The sequence below is a fragment of the Kryptolebias marmoratus genome, linkage group LG18 (genome assembly GCF_001649575.2).
Source record: "Kryptolebias marmoratus isolate JLee-2015 linkage group LG18, ASM164957v2, whole genome shotgun sequence".
Lineage (NCBI taxonomy): Eukaryota > Metazoa > Chordata > Actinopteri > Cyprinodontiformes > Rivulidae > Kryptolebias > Kryptolebias marmoratus.
The window spans coordinates 13,414,325-13,435,769 of NC_051447.1; the positions used below are offsets into that span (position 1 = coordinate 13,414,325).

Sequence of the window (21,445 nt, forward strand, 5' to 3'; positions counted from 1 at the left end):
TCTATGGAGGTTGTGCAATAGACATACTGTGTTTCACAACTCATTTACACTCTGAAGACATTATTAAAAGTATTAATTAAAGTGAGGATTAAAAGAAAATGAAATTCAGTCTGCATTTCAGAAATTTGCCTGAAGGCAAGATTAGTGAAATACCTAAAAATCGAGTATTATAACAGAGGAATGCTGCACTGATATCAGCAGCAGTTACAGTTTTAAATCTGTGCTGATTTGTTTAAATCTGGTACTGGTATCTGGACAAACGTGTCATGGGGTTTTTGTCTTTATGTCGCCAAATGATCTGGTTTAAATGTCACAGTGGAGTTTTTTGAGAAGTGAAAAGATGTCAGGCGGAGTCAGAGTTGAGTCAGGTCATCCAAAGCAGGCCGCTTCTAAAAATAATCCAAACAGCCCAGAACTTTGCAAAACAAAAACACTTGAGCCGCACGCTGGAGAACTCAAGGACGCGGGGCAGAAGGTGAGGATCAACATGACTAATGCAAAATGCAACTTCATTTTGTGGCATACGACAAATATGACAAGCTTATGCTAACATGTTTGCATTTGATGCCATTTCCTGCATGAACTGTGGCGATACTGTAACTGTTTACCAAGCTGCACGCTCACAGCAGAGGACAAAACACAAACTGGAGACTGACACGACCTCAGCATGTTAGAATCCCTTTCAAAGTTTTGCAAAACTTCATTTTAAAACTATTTCTTGTCATTTTTTGGTCTAAGAAATGGACGACCTTGAACAGGAAGGCATAAACAATGACCTCATTGAGTTCGCCATTCTGGAGAGCATTCAAGATGCCTACATGCTGTCATGTTCAGCTCAAAGTGACTGGTATGAAAAACATTCAAATTATCTGAGGAACTTGTGATTGTAACTACCCTTAAGAACACTTTTTAACATTACTGTTAAAGCAAAATCGATGATGGATCAGTAAACTCATTTTTTGGGAAACGACATGTGAAATATATATTTTTCAGAAAATATACCCATTAAAATCCTCCATTTATTGAGCCCTCATTCTGAAATGAAGCTTTCATGTTTTCTAGGAAACAACCAAACAGTGAAGACTTTATGAAGATCACGGCAGCCATCAACAAAGGTACATAAGCAAACAATTATGTTAGTGAAGTTGTGCAAGTCAGATTTAAACTCTGTATTGTACATGCACATTGGTGATGTTCCTCTCTGTTTTCTGTGTATCTCCTCAGGTGATGAGGGTGCGCTGCAGGAGCTGATGTGTTGTGCGTCTGCCTTCTCAGAGAGCGACAGCAGGGGCTGGCGACCTCTGCATGCAGCGGCTGCACAGCTGCTTCCAGAGATCCTGCAAGCAGTGCTGCAAGGTGAGAGTTCAAACTACCAGTTTGATCAACCTGCTGAGCAGGATGAAAGTTCCTGGTACTTGTTACACCCTTGCAGTGCTGACAGCCGCGGACCTGACCCTGGAAGAGCAGACGAAGGACGGGGACACGGCTCTGACTCTGGCGGCCGAAGCTGGCCGGGTGGAAAACGTCAAGATGCTGCTGAAACACGGGGCTTCGCCGCACAACACCAACAGCAGGAATGAATCTCCTCTGCTCATCGGTAGCATAAGCACATCGCCAAACACACGCGCTCATTTCCTCTCAGCTTCTTCTACTGTGTTCTAGCAGAGGACTGATAAAACCAAGAGGCCCTGTAAAGTTTTCATGTTTTTGGGGTGTGAATTAAGGCCAAATTAAAGGTACTCATTGCAAAGTCATAAGTAAATAAAGTAAGAAACAAAATCTGCACTTTTTTTCTTTGTCATAATAATAGTTATTGCGTCCTTAAATTAAAAAGTTGTGAGCAAAATTTGTGACCAGCTGCCAACCATTACATGCGTTTGTTAAGTTATGGAAAGTTACTGAAAACAGGTCAACAATGGCGAGTGCTTTGCTTACATTGAGTGCGTACCTGCATTTCAGAATTTAATATAAAAATATCTGGAAAAGTACAGGAGTAAACTCTTTTAAACTGCACCAGTTTGCAACGAGTACATTTAATATGCATTCAGACCTAATTGTGTTTATTCTCTAGTTTAGCCTCTTGCAGATGGGCCTTTTTTTCCTGATTTTTTTAAAGTTGGCTTTGTCTGTATGAGCTAGAGTTTTCCTTCAATATCAGCCATGAAGTTGACCCCCACATCTTGCCTTTGTACACTTCGTAGCAGTGAGACAGAGCTCATACGACATGGTTTATTCCCTCATCATGGGTGGGGCTTTTGTGGAGCAGGTGTGTCTCACGAAGTGGACCGCCACCCATGAAGCTGCAAAGGTGAATATCCACCACAGCGCTGAAGAATTAGGCTGAATAATATTATTATTTTTTTTTCTTTTTGATAATCTTTGCCGAATCGTGTGTTCCCTTGCTTCCTTGTCTCTCACATCAGGCTGGTTGTCAAGCTGTTCTGATGCTGCTGCTTCGACATGGAGCCAAAATAACGGCCAGGAATGGTCACGGTGTCACACCTTTGGGGATTGCAGCTGAGCATGGCAACACTGAAGCTTTAGAGATACTCATACAGCAGGGTAAAACACTAAAATCCAACAATTCCACAAAGTTTTCCTCGTTTCTTCCCTGGGCTGACTGTTGTTGTGATTCTTCTGCCATCCACCAGGTGGTGATGTGAATGCCCAGGCCAGCAATGGAGACACTGTCCTCTATGATGCAGCTGGGTCTGGAAACCTGGACTGTGTGGAGCTGCTTCTGCAGCACGGAGCCAACCCAAACGTAGCCAGCTACGCCTGTCAGCTGCCCATCCACAGAGCAGCATACGAAGGCCACATTCTGTGAGCTGGTCTTCATTATCTGGAGCTGTTTGACTTTATTCTGAGAGGGAAAAAAACAGCATCCTGTTAATGCATTACATATGACATCAGTTGTAGGCCATAACAACTTAATTTGAACAGATTAATCCAGTTCCCAGAAGAAATAACGCTCTAAACAAATTAAAATAATTTGTTTTTGATTTTTTGCACCCAACCAAGCAAAAACAGAAACAAACATGTCTATTTTCTCCATTTTGCAGCTCTGCAGATATCTGCACAAAGAGCCCTCTGTCTATCACTGTCTCTAAATATGACGGAACTCAAACCACAACATAATGAGCATTTCCCTTGTCCTGTTTTGTGTTTTTCGGTCTCTCTGTTGCTTCCATTCTTTCTCTCCACATAGAACCCTCAGAACTCTCATCCCCATCACCACAAAGAGAGCAATCCGTCTCTCGGGCCAGAGCCCGGTCCACTCTGCAGCTGACGGGGGACAGGCTGACTGTCTCACGCTCCTTATCCAGAAAGGTTATGATGTCAACGCCCTACTAGAAAAACACATCTCTGGTAGGAGACAGCGAGAGACACATATTTGTTTATTACTCTCATGTAATACTACCTTTAACAGAACCATTATGAATCCATTCTAAGAAGTCTGAACTGCAGGCCGGACTGTTTCAGACAGCTATGTAACTGGAAGAATAGCATTTTCTGTGAATCGCTGTGTGACTACTGAGTGCTGAACGGCTAATGAAATTTGTTAAATGAGCTGAACTAAATTGTTAAAGTTTAAACAAGCAGAGCAAAAGTTAAAATGAGCAGAACAGTGGCTAACAGCAAAACCCAGCAAAACTGTAGATAAAGCTAAAATTAGTAAAACAGCCCCTAAAAGCTAAAATTAGCCAAACTGTGGCAAATATCTAGAAGCAGCTGAACCATGGCTAAAAGCTAAAATGAGCAAAATGGTATCTAAAAGATAAAAATTGAGGGTAAAAGTTAAATTGGCTAGCCTATAGGTAGAAGCTAAAATGAGCAAAAGTGTTTGGGGCCATTTGATTTTAAATAATGTTAAATATATATAAAACTGAACATTTCATGCAGGATTGGTTAAAATAATACAAAGTATGCAGAAGTAGTTTGACTCCAAAAACTGCAAACTGAAGAACAAACTGAAGCGCTGACTCAAAATTGAAAGCGACTTCAGGAACTGTTGTTTTCCGACTTGACAGAGAACTACGATGACATGAGGAAGACCGCTCTGTTCTTTGCCGTTTCCAACGGTGACGTGACCTGCTCCGAGCTGCTGCTGGCAGCTGGAGCGAGAACGGACCTGGACCCTCTGCGATGCATCCTGGTTGCCGTGCGGGCAGAGAGGTCAGCCGGAAACGTGTGCACATGTGTTTTACAACTCAGGCTTGGGCTGAAGCTATTGTTGTGTCCAGGTATGCGCTGGTGCAGCTGCTGCTGTCCTACGGAGCAGAGGTGAACTGTTATTTCCGAGTGATCAGCAACACGGTGTTCCCCACGGCACTTCAGTACTGCCTCAGAGACCAGGTCATGTTGAGGCTGCTGCTCAACAGTGGATACCAAGCATACAAGCACGTAAACTTGGTGTTAAATAAAATGAGGCCAGGTGCACATATTTTATGTCAGCAAAAGAGCCTAATGTTTCATATATAGAAGGTGTAATTAATATATATTAAATGAGCAGCTAAACCTTTTACCATTTGAAATCTCTCCTCTGTTAGGTGCTTTCAGTGCTGCCATGGAAACAGTGAAGAAATGGAAAGTACCTGGGCTGACCTGCATAATCAAGTCTACCAGATTTACTGTCAACCTAAAATCATCTCAGTAAGAACAGCAAGCATCTTATCTGTTGTAGATAACTCTTTGAGCCTTCCAACGAACCTTGACTTTTAAATATCTGAATCATCCATTTGAGTAGTTTAATGTCAAATGAAATTGTTAATCACAATCCTGACTGTTGTCTCATTATTATTATTATTTTAGTTCTGTGAGTTTGTGTCGGTGTCGTGGCTGGCCCATCTGGCAGGCAGCCTGGTGAGGGTCCTTCTGGACTACGTAAGCCACGTGGGCATCTGTTCTGACCTGAAACGCATCCTGGAGAGGACGTCGGAGTGGGAGGAGATTTCTGCCATACTGAGTAAAATTCCAAACAAGCAGCACTGGTTAAAAACCACACACACACACGAACAAACAAAAAGGCAACTTCAATTTTATTCATCTAACTAGCTGGAGGTTATCTCTATTTGTGTGTCCGTAGGTAAGCCACGCTCTCTGCAGCACTTGTGTCGTCTGGTTATCAGGGGTCGGATGAGCCTCAGGAGGCTGAATGACCCCGAGGCCATGGCTGCTGCGCCGTTCCCTCCCAGGCTGATGAGCTACCTGACATACAGAGAGTACGACCTGTACGGTGAACTTTAATCTACGTGAAACACACCTTATTATTTACACTGCCTTGAAAAAAAATATTCATATCCCCTGAAACTTTCCACATTCTTTGACGTTACAGCCACTAAATTTAAAGTGTTTTACTGGGATTTTACACAAAGTAGTTATTATTTGTGAAGTGGAAGGAAAATTACATTTTCATGAGGATCTCTAATGTTCTGTAACCTCTGAGGCCTTCCCAGAACAGGTGTATTTATACTGAGATTAAATGACATGCAGTTTTAACTATTTACTAACTAGAAGCACTTGGAGAGCACAAACCTCTGCCAAGACCCATTATCATGTCATCAGTGATGTCATCATTGTATGTTAAATTGTTTAGTTGTTTGTTCTTTGTGACAACCTCAACATTTCCTGAACATTGCATCAATTACTTTTTGAGTAACCCTGTGCACAGACAGACAAACAAATAAGGTGACTTCTGAAGGCGGTTTTAGTTTGGGGTTATCAGAGTAATGTGGCCTGAATGCAAAAACACGCCACACTTTTCAGATTTTGAATTTGTAAAACAAATTTCTCCCACTCCACAAATATACACCACCTTGTGTTGAACTGTCACATAAAGTTCCTACTTTGAAGTTTGTGGCTGTAACGTGACACGATGTGGAAAAGTTCAAACATATGAATCCTTTTTCAAGGCTTGTTGCTGGAAACACTGGTCACCAATGTCCACTCCTAAATTGTGATTTTATACCGATGCAGTGCATTTTATGCAATTTAGATAAAGCAGTGACACTACTTTGTTTGTTTTGTTTGCATGTATTTAATTTTTCTACTTCCTTGAAACTTCCTCACGAATACACCTGAAAAATGGATGTATGTTAATGAATAATCACATAACAAACAACAAACACAGTTCTTTTCACTTGTCACCCATCAAACTGATGGAAAAGGGAAAATGTGTTGAGTGATTATGATGTGATCACTAAATATGATGATAAAGAGTTAGAAACATCTGCTGTGATGAAGTGACTCAGCTTTGTTTGCAGACAGGAAGTATAATGTTTTCAGCCGGTAGCATATTTTCTATAACCAAAAAGAAAGTTTTAATTTTTTTAAATTTTGTCATGTATGGTACATGTAAACTGTTCTTTTTAAAAAATAAATATGATACATTTAAAAAATAAAATTATTTGTAATTTTTCACTTTATTTAACTAACTGCACTGAACTGAACTGCACAATGAATTTATTTAAAATAAAAATTAACTCAACGATTCTACAAACATGCTTGCATATACAGTAACCCTGAGAGAAATATAAACTATACTCACTTGCTGCAAAACAAGCTTAAAGCATTAGCAGTTGTCCAACTTGTATTATCTTTTTATAGATGTTTCTGCATTCAGAAACCGCTGGCACATAGAATAGAAAGTTTTGACCTGGATAGCTTCAATTCACAAATGTTGCCAGATGCGTCTGTAGGCTTAGTCAGAATGCCCGTTGGTGCTCAGGTTTCTCGCAAAGAAATTTCAACTAAGCCACCGGGAGTCCAAAGAATGCTTTCACTCATGGCATAAGCAGAAGGATCGATGACCTATACTGTCCTCTTTGTGTGACCAGTGATTCTTTGCTCTCTTTTCCATTTTCAAACCACGACAGGCCGTGTTTTCCCTGTGGTTATACTTTAATCTTTACATTTGGTCCATCTCTATCACTGGTATTATTTAGGTTGTGTACAGCATGTTATGATTGATTTTTGATCAGCGTTTACAGTCGCTTATAATGCTGCATCATTGATTAGTGAATGAACTTTCTTTTTCTTTTCATCCAATATCACCTAAAGTGGCAAGGTTACTATCCATCCTGACCTTTAAGGATGACTGAGTGCTCCAAGGCGCAGGTTTCTAAATTTAGGGTCAAGTAACACCAAGTTGGGGGGGTCTTGAGAGGTTCTCCAGAATCTGCTGCGTTCCATTTACCTGGAAACGACGTTAAACCCATCTTAAAAGTGGTCAGACAAACAGAACGATTTGGTGATTGTTGTGCTCAGTGAGCAGGCTAGCTACTATTTGAAATACACGTTGATAATAATAGCTTTGTCTGCATCCAAACACTGTACCACAAACTCACTAACAGTGGTTGAACCGTGTGTGTGTGGCTGATTTACTGACATACAAACCGACAGAAATGAAAATAAAATCTATATTACTGTAGCTCTTCATGCGTGAGTCAACCATATTAGATTTGGATTTTTTCAAGTCAGGGTTCCAGTTGATCTTTGTCGACTTATATTTTGAAAATTCAGACTTTCGTACAAATGGAGCACACCATAGAAAGGACGGCTAGTAGAACTTTTCATTTTTGCCTTGACTTTTGCAAGAGACCAAAACAGTCATCATGAATGAATAAGAAATAATATGATGGTTGTTGTTGCTGCTTGTTTTGTCATTATAACACTATTTACTGGCTTCTTAATAGTGTTTGAATTCCTCAACCAGCAATAGTCATGGTTATTTTGAGGGTCCAAAGCTACAAAAATTTGGGAACCACTGGTCTGAACCCCAACAATCAAGGGCTGGCTATTCTGAAAAAATCTAACTGAAATCAAAGCTTCAAATTTTACTCTGAAAATATTTTTTTTTATTTTCTTTACCCTAATCTCTACAAAACAGCAGATCTTCAAAAATCTATGGCTGAACATAAGTTTTTATCTGAAACCCAAGTGTTTTTGAGACATCCTATAAGTAACAGACAGTATTTAAGCTAGTATAAGACTTTGAGGGAAATAAAAACATTACAGTAACGTGTCATTCGATATGATTTAGCTTGTAGGCACAGTTGTTAACCTGTTACGCTTTTCAGTGTGAAGTGAAAATTGTCCAAGTCTGGCCCATTGTTTTTTTTTAGTTTTGGCATGCTAAAGAAAGCAAGAAAACTTGATAAAAATGTCATAATTTTGGATGTTTGATCCTAATCTAAAGTCGATTAAATGATTTGGGATCAAAATTATAAGTCATAAAATTTATTAAAATAAAAGAATAATTTCATGGCTATTCATCCAACTATTGTTGAGATATTTCATGTAAACCATAAACTTGTTGCCACTTTGTAGAGTCAGTAAAATGAGATGGATTAATAAACATACAGAAGTTTTGAGGTAATTGTGCTTTTCATATTGTCTCTGTTGCTCAGTGGTTAAAAAAAGGAAACCTCCCCGATGTGGAGATACATTATCCCTGTTTATCTTTCTTATTCTGTGAATCTGTTTGGTCCAGGTGGTCTTTTTTTGGCCACAAAACAAAGCCTTTGAGTCATAGTGACGGACAGGCTTTTTGCTTCACTGACAGGCAGCAGAGCCTCTGAGCTCACGGGCTTTTTGTAGCTCTGCCTCAAAGCTCAGGGGGCAGTGACTCCCAAAAAAAGACGCTGCATCATGGGGCCTACACTTGTTGCGTTCCCCCTTGATCCCTCTCTTAAAGCCTGAACAGCAGCTGGCGAGATTAGAGAGGAGAGGACACAGACACACATCGCCTCCCTTGCATAAACTCATTTAACCGAGACAAATCCAGTCCAGACTGGAGTGGGTTTTCATTAGGGATACTCCTCAGTTGAGCCAGTTTGTACAAACATTTTCCGCCGGCATGGATACGTTTATCTGGACTTTGATTTTCCAATGATCCCTTTAGTTTGTGGACCTCCAGCAGTTTTATGGTGGACAACTTCTTTTACTGGGATCTCTTTAAACAGACCTTTTAATTTTGGGATTCACAGCGGGTCACACGCTAATTAGGAACTAGTGTTTGTGCAGTAGCTTAATTTTGACGGAACTGTCCCCATCCGAGGTTGGCCATGAGTTGTTTTGGCTACCGTCGAGAGCTGAGTAAGTACGAAGATGTTGACGAGGACGAGCTTTTGGCTTCGCTCAGCCCCGAGGAGCTGGCCGAGTTGGAAAAAGAGCTGGCAGACATTGATCCTGATGCCAACGTGCCCATAGGACTCAGACAGAGAGATCAGACAGATAAGACTCCAACAGGCACTTTCAGCAGAGAGGCCCTGATGAAGTACTGGGAAAATGAGACTCGAAGACTGCTGGAGAGCGAGATAGGAGGAGGAAGCCCCAAACTGGTAAGTCATAATTCGTTGTTTGACTAATGTGACAAGTTTGACTGAGGTTGTATGATGAATGTAGTCCGGCGTTTTAAACAGTGAGTCATTTTGTCAAAACTCAGGATGAAGAGGAAGAGGAGGGCTGCCTGACACAAAGAGACAGTGAAGAGGAGGATGAAAAAAATGATGAGAACGAGAAAGAACAGAAAACGTACGAACATTCAAAAGAAAAGGTTGAGAATGAAAAGGAGAGCAGTGATGAGGAAGACGAAGAGGAAAGTGAAGAAGAAGAAGAACCTGTAACAGAAGAGGAAGAGGATGAAGATGAGGAGGAGGAGGAGGAGGAGGAAGAGGAGGAGGAGGACAAGGACGAAGAAAATGACAATAAATCCAAGCCTGAATCCTTAAACGATTCAAGCCTGCTCAAAGCGGAGGCCAACAAACCAACATTACTGAAGCCTCAGAGGGCGGAGCCTGTTAGGCTGACTCCACCCCCTCCCCCTCCACCTGTTGACCCAAATGCGACTGGAAACCCAACTGTTGTTGACGACGCTCTGCAGAAAGTCCTCAGCAACGACCCCGAAGTCATCGAGGTTAATCTGAACAACATTGATGACATCTCACAGGTACAATGACTTTGTCTCCCTTTTATCGCCTCAAAATCTCACAACACTGCAAATAAAAACGATTTAAATGAGCTTTAGCTGAGATTTGACCAATAATTTCTGCTTGAAAACTGGATGTTGTTTGGTAAGAACATCCAAATTATTTTGTTACTCTCTTTTTTTAACACTAACTGGCATGGTAATTCTAATAGGTTCAAAAGAAGGCAACTGGACATTTTCCAAAATAAATCCGAAAAGTATGGGGTTCCAACCTTCAAAACCACAAAGAGTTCTTCCATTAATATTGAACTCACCTGAAAATCACTCTTCTTTCCCTTTCACTTCTGAGGCTTAGGGGTTTCTGTTGGCTTTGCACTTTACAGCTGACATTGAGAAACCTCTTCAGCTGACAGGTGAAACGTCCTAAAAACAAAATATTCCAGCTGCATTCATTTAAACAAACCAACATTAACTGCTGGCATCGTTTTAGCAAGACCCCAATAAATAGCTGTGATAAACTCGTATATCCGTAGCTTTTTTATCCAAAGACGTCTTGCACTGGTTGGTGAGATGTTTATTTAAATGATCTGATCTAGTATTTCAAACTCTGGTAAGGTCACGAGTTGAACTGCTAGTTGAGTTCCCTCAAAAGAAAGAAGTTACTCTCCCCCTTAACGAAACTTTTTTATTTTGTCTCCCATTGCCATGAAAAGTGTGTGTATCTTTGCATTATCAAAACAATTTATGAACCAGTGGATGGATTTTAATGTAACTTTCAGAAAAAGAATCATTAGTTGCACATTTACAACTGATTAACTTTTGAACTCAACTTGACTCAAGATGGCCACCACATTTAGCTGGCCTTAGAAAACACAAAAATGGATATAATTTGGTTAATTTTACAGACACTGAGCTGAAATTTGGAGTTCTAGTAGCTAAGAATCATCCTCGGTACATACTCTTATAGATAATGCATAATCTTTGTTTAAACCTTTGCCGTGCAAGATTGAGGGTGATATACATTCCTTCAAGGAATGCTAGGCCTTCCATTTGGCCTTCACTACGCCTCCTTTCCGAATGATAACACTAATGGTAATCTAGTTTTCCAAAGATTCTTTGTTTTGGAACACATGACTTTGGCAAAGTGCTTGATTTGTTGATTTTCTTTTAATCTTAAAACTTTATCTGGTGTATAATTTCAAATAGTCACAAAAGTACTAATGACCAAGCTCTTATTACATTAACAAAGGGCGTAGTTACACATCTGGTATGAACACCTTCTGTGACTGGAAACTAAACCACCAACAGCTTTGAGTAGATTTTTGTTGCATTTATGCATGTTGACGTTGCATTACTCTGGCCCATAAACTAATGTGGATATTCTTATTTAGGAAACTCTCATTCGATTTGCCGAAGCACTGAGATCCAACACCCGTGTGCGAGTTTTCAGTCTTGCAAACACTCGAGCTGACGACCACGTGGCTCTGGCCATTGCTAAGATGTTGAGGGAGAACTCGGCCATCATCAGTCTGAATATAGAGTCCAACTATGTGAGTGGGAAGGGTGTGATGGCGCTGGTTCAAGCACTTCCAGGGAACAACACCTTGACTGAGCTTCGATTCCACAACCAGAGGCACATGTGTGGAGGACAGGTTGGTTTCTGTCCAAATCTAACTTCTCTGTGGTCTTCTCACATAACTGGGACAATAATTAGTGTCATTCTTTACCAACCTCCTGCAGGTGGAAATGGAGATGGTGAAGATTCTGAGGGAAAACTACACTTTGATCAAATTGGGTTACCAATTCAACCTTCCTGGTCCCAGAATGAGCATGACCGGGATCCTGACCAGGAACCAAGATCGCCAGAGACAGAAACGGCTGCAGGAACAAAGGCAACTACAGCAGGGCCAACAGGGGGTGCAAGATGGAGCTGTTAACCCTCGAACATCTGCACTGGTTAGATGCTTCATAACTCACTGAGGATCAGTGCTGGGGTGTTCAGTTCACTTCAATTTAATTTATCAATTTGGCACCAATTTACAACAGCTGGAAGGTGTACAAAAAAACATAAACAAGTTCAATTCAAATTTGATTACATAAAGTCGAATTCAATCCAGTTTTACACCAGTTTAGGTCAATCTATTTGACATGATTCATTACAGACAGATTCAGTGTACTAGTAGTTATAAAATAATAATTAAAAAAATGGTTTTATACCTAAGAGGAAGTCAATACATTTGATATCCCTGCCCTGAGCATAAAGAGGAAAACTCCAGTTTAAAAAAAAACCCTCCAGGATCATCTGTCTCAGTCATCTGACATTGAGAGGACAGGAAACAAACACAGACCCACCAGGCCTAAAATACTTATTGTGGAGAGAGAAAACAACAGGATAAATCAAATAAAAATCAGCAATATTCACACATACATACACGTAGAGTAAAAACAGCAGAGTGAGGAGGGATGCTCAGTGCATCACGAGATATTTCTCAGTTAACAAAGACTCCTGCCTGTTTAAAGCTAAATTTTGAAGGCAGACTTGGTATCTGCCACACAAAAAAATACAAAAACTTGGAGCTGGTTCCACAAAAGAGAATCCTGATAACTGCAGTCTGAGAGGGAAGTGCTCTGTTGGAGTAGTTTGGAACGATAAAGTCTGGAGCCTTACCCATTTTATTAAAACTAGCACTTTATTTTATCATTTGTTTTTATCCAGATTTGTCTTCCTATTTGTCTGTTTGTAAGTATTTATTTGTCTTTCTTTTTTTTTCTGTAGAAAGGAACACCTAGTTCATCACCGTACACTTCCCCTTGGTCCTCACCCAAACCGCCCCGGAATGAACTGGCCAGAAAACAAACTCCCCCTGCGCCACCTCCTCCCCCTCCCCCTCCACCGCCGCCCCCTCCTTCTCCTCCCCTGCCACCATCTCTCCCACAGCGGGAGAAGAAGAAGCCCACGAGGATGATCGCAGAGGTCATCAAGGCCCATGAGGCGGGCAGCAAAAAGGCAGCCAAAACAAAAGGGAAGAAGGCCAAGAAGGGGAAAGGGACGTGTAAAGCTGAGACAAGCAGCATCCTTAAGGAGCTAAAGAAGGCCCTGAGGCCCGTGGCGGCGGACAGGAGAGGGGACGAGGGCAGCAGGCCATCCACACCCCTGAGGTCTGCCCACGATCAGCTGATGGAGTCAATCCGCAACAGCAGCATCCGCAGCCTGAAACGGGTGAAGATGCAGGAAAATCCAGAACAGAAACACGGGCAAAGCAGCTCAGGCAAAATTGCAGATCTTATCTAACTTAACTCAGACAAGTGGGAAGTTAAATTTAGACGAGGATGGCACAGAGTCAGCGATGTCTGACTCATCTCGGTGCCTGGTATGGTGTGTGCTGTAGGCCACCGGCCCGCACTTTAGTATGAACACAAGGCTTTCACACCCAGAAAAGGACAGAGAATATAGACAATGATGGAGTCAGCCAGGCTTGTCATGTTCTGTATTTTTACCCTGAAGTGGATGATAAGCTGAAATGCACCACGGTGAAACTGAAAACAAAGATAATGACAGAAATAATGAATCTAAAAGGAAGCGTTACTGTGAAGGAAGAGTTTTCTATCATTAAGAGGAGCCATAGCACAGCTCATCACATTGTTGTGGAAAATCGTTTCTGCCCTCAGATAATGGGGGTCTCTCGGTGTAGCTGTTAAATTCCATCCACTCAGCGCTGCAGGTATTTATAGAAGCCGTTCTCCGGAGCGTTGATAACACCTGACCTGACACTTTACAGCGCTGGCATCACTGGAAACAGTCTGGTCGGTGTTGCGTAGCATCTAATAAATGACCTCAGGGATTTGTTTGTCTTTTTGTTTGGTCATTAACGCCTAACATGTTCTTTTTCCAGGTGGAGGTTCCACATCATCTACGATAAGAAAAAAACGAAGAAATCAACTCTGCGTAATGATGATGATGATGATGATGATGATGGAGTGACCAACAGTGATAACTGCAGTGAAGGATAATTTTAACTCCAACAAAAAAAAAACATACTGGAATGTTGCACTGAACTGAGAGCTTGACATTTACAATAACCTTTTTTTTTTAAAAACAGTGCTCATTAACTCAAAAATTTAAGTAATATTCTAAGTTTAAAATGCATCGCCTGCTTTGTTTACTGATAAGTGTTTTCTTGTAAGGTTGTAAATATGATCTGTTGGTTGAACTGTGTGCTCATTTCTAAATATAGCAATTTGCTGTTTATAATAACACTTGTCAAAGTACTGAGACTGTTTTTTTTTTCTCCTTTTTTTCCTATTTGGAAGAAAGTGGTCAAGCTGCAGTGGAGAAGTTTAGAAAGCACACGCAGCCTGTTTTATTTTCTTTTAAATCAGTGAGTCAGCTCGCTGGTGGAGTGCCATTGATGCACATTCCCGTTCTGACACATTGACAACACACCCACTCCTGTTAGCATGTCTTAAAGATGGGTTTGTGCGCACTTCGTTTCAACAATTCACAATGCATACCAAGTAAAGGGAGAGAATAAACACTCACTCTGGCATCTAAGCATAAAGTGTGAGGTTATGTAGCCTCCAGAACATGCAAAACTAAATTTGTAAACTGTAAAAACACTTGCGTTTAGTTCAGTGTTCATGTATTTATTTTACAGCCTTAACAGATATCTACTTTTTGCACATATTGTGTGACATTATACACCATGCAGAAATCTGATGAAGCTCATATTTCTTAAAAGAGCAAGTGTATTCATCACATTTCCAAACAAATTCAAAGTGCTTTTAAAAAACAAAGAAGTGCACAAATTATACGCGTATGCATATATATATATATATATATATATATCATTGTTAAAGTTTGAGTGTTGTTATTCATGAATTTGGCTCTTAAAAGAGAAAAGAAATGTCACAATTTTATTAACTGAGAAATAAAATATCTGCTGAATAACTTGGTGTGGCGCCTCTCAGGATTATGGAAACATAAATGCAGCAAATATTTGGTTTAATTAAACTCACATTTAGTCATGTTTAGTAGTGCAAAATAATAATAACGGTTGAGTTTCGTGATTGCTGTGGAAATAAAATGCTGACGATGATGATGACGTCCTCCAAGGTTTAATCTACAAGAATGACGTGATCAACGGTTACTAAATACTGCAAATAAATCCACACACCAAGAAGTGATTCATAGCAGTCTGATGAAAAGTTATCTAAAACTTTAGGAAAATAAAAGATGAAACACTACACTGAAGGTTTGGCAGAAACCATCCCATCCAATGACATTCCAACACACAGCAGCTCAGTTTACACTAAACATTCCTTTAGCTAAATGGATGAAGTGAAAAACTTCCTCTTCAGAAAAACAGCTCTTTGTCTCATCTGTTAAAGTGCCGAGAGGGGAAATCCCGCCATTTCAAAAGTAAAGATTTCACACATCATTTTCAGCATGAACAGAGTTTTTATTTAACATCTTTCTCTAAACTAGACAATAACACTTAGAAATTCCTGAGCCTAGCTTTTTTTAATCCAGTTAGAATATATTCTGCTAATTGTAAATTCTTAAAACACTAGTTTGTTGAGTCCAAAATGTAATTTTCCCAATAGTTTACCAAGGATAGTATAGTATAGTATATCACTTAGGATGCAGTATGAGGTTTAATATTATCCTGCTGAAATATGCAAGGCCTTCCCTGAAAAAGATGTTGCCTGGATGGAAGCAGATGTTGTTCTAAAACCTGTATATACTTTTCTGCATTGATGGTGACTCTCCAGATGTGTAAGCTGCCCATGCCTTACACAATACTGCGGCCCCATACCATCGGAGAGGCAGGTTTTTGAACTGTGCATGGTATCTGTGGTTTCCAAACATAATTTTGAATTTCCATTAGCCTGACCACAGAACAGTTTTCCACTTTGCCTCTTGTTTCTGGATGGTGTTCACATATGGCTTCTTCTCTGCGCAATAGAGCTTTAACCCACATTTGTGGATGGGATGCGGAGCTGTATTTACAGATAATGGTTTGTCGAAGTGATGACCTTAACAGAAACAGATTCAAACCTGTTTTTAATGCAGCATTGCCTGAAGGTCCGACTTTCAGCCTTGTCCTTTGTGCTCACAGATTTCTCCAGATATCTTCTGAAGATATTATGAACTGTAGATGACAGGATATTTTTATACTCTTGCTCTAGATGACTTATAAGCTGCTGAATAGTTCGGCATTTCCCTTCTTGTATGTTTTCAGACCAGTAACACTCTTGATGCAGAGTCATGTTGTGCTAGAAATGTACTAATCCTTGCTGAAATAAGCCCAAAGACGGAGCCTTTGTGGAAAAAACGTTTTCAGTAGTGTTCTGCACAATTATTTCCACAACAAAAGGGCCCAAAGATCACACAAAACCCCTCTTTTAATTCTTTTTTTATACTCAATCGCTTTACTTACATCTCACCAATTAGTTTGAGAGACGATTTTATTCTATGACTTTATTTTCTTAAAGTACTATTTAACTCATGCATTTTTTTCTCCACACTTGTTCCTAGTTTCATCTTAAATATATGATTTAAATAACGGTTTAAATTATATATCTGCTATATTTTGTTCGACAGAAAAAAAAAGTATTAGCAACCCATAGTGTTTAAAATCATTCCCTTGAAGAAATCCATTAGCCATGTAACAGTTATTCAAATGAACCATTTTAAAAAGAAATACTTTTGTATTGCTACTGTCCTATAAAAGCTTTTCTGTATGTCAGTCTCTAAAAACACTGCGGTGTCACACCAATGGAAAGTAACATACCTGCTCTAATCCCATAAGCTCTGTAAGGGGACTGATGCAGGTTCAGCTGATGTGAACATTAACTAAAAATAAATACTCAGGCCACGGATTTGTCTTGTTCATTAGAGAACTTTTTGCAGTAACCTCTGAAAATAATTAGTTCTTCCTCTTTTCTCCTTTGTTTTATCAAACTATCTCTATTTCTGGGTGAAGAACAGCAGCCAGGATCGTCACGTCCCACAGTCTGCTAAAGATGACAGGACTTTTTCCTCTGTTCTCCAGTCGGTTGCTATGTCTGCCTGGTTAAAATGACAAAACGGTTGCGGTAAAGGGTATCTCTGTGACACAATTTCAAAGACCAAGTCCTCATTTTGCCAATTGGTGAATAGAAAATACAGAAGAGTAAAATAAATAAGTTGTTCAAAGACATGTTATTTTTTCCTATATGGATATTTGTATTGGGCTTTTTATCTGTGTCAGCAGAGCAAACAGACCTTTGTTGTAATGGAATTTTAATGAATCCAATAGACTATACTATGCTAATTAGCTGCTAACAGCTAATTTTAAGTTACTGTAAATGAGTATTAATTTTGTGTACTTCTACTTGTACTTGAGTAGGTTTTATTTCAAGTATTTTACTTAGTTACATTAGAAATTCCATCCATTATTGAGTAAAAAAAAAATTAAATCTTGAGATACAAAATAAAAAAGCAGTGATTAGGTTCGCTCCGTACCTGTCAGCCGGCGTATGACCCGGCTACAAGACGTGAAGGAGGAGTTTCCCGGTTAAATGAAGCCATAGAGATTGAGAACAAACTCCGCCCGCTCGGCGTGTCGCTTTTTCCGCCGGTTTTGGAGCGAATCTCTGCAGAAATGCAGTTGTGGGAACAGCGCCTGTTAGCTAGCGGACGGCTAAACTGTCTCACTCCTAATTCTGTTGATGCTGAACTAAAAATAATTAAATAAACGCCTAAAGTTCCTGGACATGTTTAAGAAACATTCTGGCTTCAAGTTAAAGTAAGGAGCTGCGTCATTCTGCTGTTAGCCGTGTTAGCTCAGAGAAACTGCAGCTGGCCTGGTGAGTTTAAAACATTTGTATGGTTAGTTTGTAATTTAAAACAAGACTTTAATAGTTTAATGAGTGGTTTTGTGAAAATTGGTCAAACAGACATCAGTGAATGACACTGCTAATGCTGTGCTAATACTAATGCATCATTAAGTCCCAAACTCAATTCTAAAAACATGTCAAACAATCAAAAAGTGGACCTGGACTATTTAAAACACATATTCATACCTTCTACTGTTTCCAAAGTCATGTTTATATCACCTCGTGTCTCTGTGAGCAAGAACTGTTTTTCCTCTCCAAGTGTTTATCATTTGCGGACATGTTTGTATAAAATTAAGAAACTTTTTATTTGATTTAAAAGCTCATTTGAGTAAATAAAAAACCCTTTTCTTTGTGTATTGCACAGGAGAGATGCCTCATATTTGAGTAAAATTTCAACAGAGTAACTACACAAGTTCTTTAATTTAGTACTCCACCTCTTTATATTAATATAGATACATATCAACATATATACTGAGATATATTTTGTTTATTATTGTTAGTTCCTCAGCCCAAGTGACCATAACACACTTGGTAACCTGCTGTAGAGCAAAAAAAAAATGGCCACCAACCAAAATCTTTAAGGCTGTGTCAGAAGTTTTGTTGTGACTATGACCAAATATTTTCTTACACTGTGAAACTACATAAATAAAAAAAACAATCTTTCTTTGACTTGTAACCTCAGTCATTTATCCGTCTGTCTCTGACGCAGAACGGTTAGCATGACGTAGCGTGCGGTTAGCATACGGTTCACATTTTAGCAGCAAACACCCAACACTCAGAAGAACTGACACTTGTTTCCTCCTGCATGAACCCTGAAGCCTCCATGAATAACATGACCATTACCAAGCAGCTACCTTTTGAGCTAAAGCTACTAACTAGGTGAAAGTTGACCCAACATTATCTATTGGTTTACAGAACAGTTTGTGAGGAAAATAATGCATCAGCTACAGTTTGTGACAAAACATTTTAAACACCATCTGAACAGATTTATCTTTAAAATCAAGACATAACGTGAGTCTTTTATGACAATTTGATGGCTATTTGTTCCTAATGTTACACCTCACAATAGACAATTTAGCTTAAGTACCAATACATTTTAGAAAGAACGCTTTTAGTTATATACGTCAGGATTTATTCATCTCTAGAGAGCAACTGTAGCCCCGCTGTTTGTGGACAGTAACGTGCCATGATCAGCATTTGGTGTGTGAAACTAAAATGTCTTTATTCCTTAAGCATCACATGAATCACCTGATTACAATAAACAGGCATTTATTAATACTCTGCTTGCTACTGTAAAAAAACCAAAACAATTATAAGCATAAATCCAACTTAGTTTGTAGTGTGACAAGAACCAAAACTAACCAGACAGCCAACCATAACACTGTGGGCTACCTCCGTTACTTTATGCAGCGGTATATGTTAAAGGTCAATGTCCGTGTTTGAAGACAGAACTTTAAGCGCATATACTCGAGAGAAAAAATAAACTAAAAATTGATCCAGAAATGAAAAAGTTCTGAATTTAGGCAGTGAGTCTCTTCTTTCAATCCGTGCAAAAATATAAAGACTCAAACCAGGAGTAAATTTACAGTCCACAGCGAATGAAGATAAATATCCCCCAAAAAAAGAGCGTTGTTTTCCATTTTTGTTTTTTAAGAAAATATGAGCAGTAAACTAGGATTATTTGAATATGTAAAAATAAACTACAGAGCAATAAAAGGTATGAAAATAGCTTTTTTTTCCCCCTCTCCCTCGCTCCGTACAATGATACAAGTATTTAAAGGTTTCTGGCAACTTGTCTTGCTGTCTTTAAAGCCCTCTCATTAGTCACTAACAGAAAAAAAACAAAAAAAAACAAGACATTCACCTCTAACATTTAGGAGAGATTTAAAATTGCACATTAATCTGGGATTGTGGAGAATGGAGAGTGACAGGGATTGATTATGTGTGACAAGAGGCAGCAGATGGGGGAAAAGGATGACACAGGAGAGCAAAGATGTACAGGGATACAGAAAGACGAAAAAAAAAATAAAATTAAAGAAAAAGAGAGATGTAGCTAACAAAGACAAAGAACAACCCAAGATGAGAGTGACAAGTATAGATTAAACGAGGTATTGCACAGATTAATAATAATAATAATAATAATAAAAAAAGAAGAAGATGCATCAAGGCAACAAAAATATACAGCCAAAATCGTAGAACATTTATATTTATAAATTTTTGAAATCAAATATTTCTTTTCAGAAAGACAAGAACAATTTTTAGTGTTGTGATCATTTGAGGGTTGGGGAAAATAAAGTCACTGGTCCTCCCATTCATCATCTTCCTCAGAGTCGTCGTCATCGTCATCGTCGTCATCGTCTTCTGCAAAAAAAACAAAAAAAAACCCATTTCTGCCATTTCTGAAAAAGAACTCAAATCTGACGACCCGACTAAACTCTGAATGACCAGTTTGAATAATGCCTGAGCTTCAGAGCTACAAACAGGGCTGCGTTTTCTTACCCGTTTCACTAAAATCCTGTTGATAGCAGTTTTGTTTGTGCAAATTTTGTCTACATTCTGCAACATACTACGACCGAAAAGCCACAGCACACTGTTCCTGAGCGTATGATGTATAATTTGCATGTTTTATTACAAAGCTGTGTAACGAAACAGTAATAAGGTTGCTTCGATGCGTGGGAACCCTTAACTGTAAGAAGCTTCATTTCTTAAAATGTTGTTAGTATTGCCCTTTTAAAAGTTCATAAATTAAAATAAAAGTCTTAAAAATAGATTGTATGATTTTATTCCTATCATAACTCCAATGTTTAGGTGAGTGTTTTTTTAACTTTGCAGAAATTGGATGTAAATCCAGATTCAGAAGGAGATGCCTTGCATTTTTTTTTTAGCCACACATTTGTCAGAGAAAAATACAGTTTTATTTATTATATATTGATTATTCAATTCAGTAATTAATTGTGAGGCATTGTGGAGGCGTAAATAGCAGGAAAGCAAATCGCTCATGTTCTTTTTTTCTGCTCAGTCTAATTTGTGTTTAGTTGCTGGATGCTGAAATCCTGACGTTTAGGACTAAATGTTCCAACACCCTGCAGACTGGTGCAGATGTTTTTATTTGTATTTTATAGCTTCCTCCATCGGAGGATATGGTTGAGATGATATTCATACCATAGTTTTTGTTAGAACGACTCGCTGTGGCTACAGCCGAAATAAAAGAAAAACAAGTTTTTGTTAGAATATATAATCTCAGAAGTAGTTTCATTGATTATAAAGTTACCTGAGGAGTGAATAACTTTGCTTCTCTCTTGCATCGCCTTCATCAGCGCACCAACGATGCCTGTCGCAGAGTCTGCTGAGGCAGGCGTTGAGTCAGTATTATCTTCAACCTGGAAAGAAGATTCAACATGAGAAACACGCTGACACACAGCTGAGCGGGACATCAGGTAAGACAGGAATAAATACGTACAGCTTTCAGTTGGATTCCTTGTCGGATCTGGTCCAGAAGTGCGTCCCTGCCACTACTGGACACGGGCCTCTCCTTCTGCTCCACCTTCTTCAGCTGGGCCCCCTCCCTGATCTGACTCAGCAGAGCCGACTTGTCTCCTCCGTTAGCCTCCCCGGCGAGAGGGGGTGGAGGTCCAG

The 21,445-nt window shown here is 39.4% G+C and overlaps 3 protein-coding genes across 5 annotated transcripts in view; 2 read left to right on the top strand and 1 right to left on the bottom strand.

Moving 5' to 3' along the window:
- Positions 1-409: 409 nt before the first annotated feature.
- On the top strand, positions 410-6,393 carry asb15b (ankyrin repeat and SOCS box containing 15b). Its single transcript, XM_017414782.3, has 14 exons — positions 410-475; positions 739-847; positions 1,063-1,115; positions 1,225-1,356; positions 1,433-1,597; positions 2,202-2,308; positions 2,424-2,562; positions 2,652-2,823; positions 3,209-3,369; positions 4,032-4,176; positions 4,245-4,400; positions 4,551-4,653; positions 4,813-4,966; positions 5,087-6,393. The coding sequence occupies exons 2-14, from the start codon at positions 741-743 to the stop codon at positions 5,245-5,247; spliced, it is 1,755 nt and encodes a 584-aa protein (XP_017270271.1). The 5' UTR covers positions 410-475; positions 739-740; the 3' UTR covers positions 5,248-6,393.
- Positions 6,394-8,683: 2,290 nt separating this feature from the next.
- lmod2b (leiomodin 2 (cardiac) b) lies at positions 8,684-14,185 on the top strand. 2 transcript variants are annotated; one of them, XM_017414746.3, is made up of 6 exons: positions 9,066-9,341; positions 9,446-9,949; positions 11,320-11,580; positions 11,669-11,884; positions 12,705-13,148; positions 13,822-14,185. In XM_017414746.3, the coding sequence occupies exons 1-6, from the start codon at positions 9,066-9,068 to the stop codon at positions 13,846-13,848; spliced, it is 1,728 nt and encodes a 575-aa protein (XP_017270235.1). In that variant the 3' UTR covers positions 13,849-14,185. The 2 variants fall into 2 exon arrangements, with proteins under 2 accessions (XP_017270234.1, XP_017270235.1); XM_017414745.3 differs by having other exon boundaries at positions 8,684-9,341; positions 12,705-14,185.
- A 4,820-nt stretch (positions 14,186-19,005) lies between these two features.
- The window catches only part of waslb (WASP like actin nucleation promoting factor b), an 18,253-nt gene continuing 15,813 nt past the window's right edge, over positions 19,006-21,445 (bottom strand). For both annotated transcript variants that reach the window (XM_037981156.1, XM_025005676.2), the window contains 3 exons: positions 21,270-21,445; positions 21,081-21,189; positions 19,006-20,170 (listed from right to left, as the gene is read on the bottom strand). The exon at positions 21,270-21,445 is cut by the window's right edge and continues 348 nt beyond it. In XM_037981156.1, coding sequence (XP_037837084.1) covers positions 20,106-20,170; positions 21,081-21,189; positions 21,270-21,445 — 350 coding nt within the window. In that variant the 3' untranslated portion in view covers positions 19,006-20,105. The remainder of the gene's footprint in view (positions 20,171-21,080; positions 21,190-21,269) is intronic.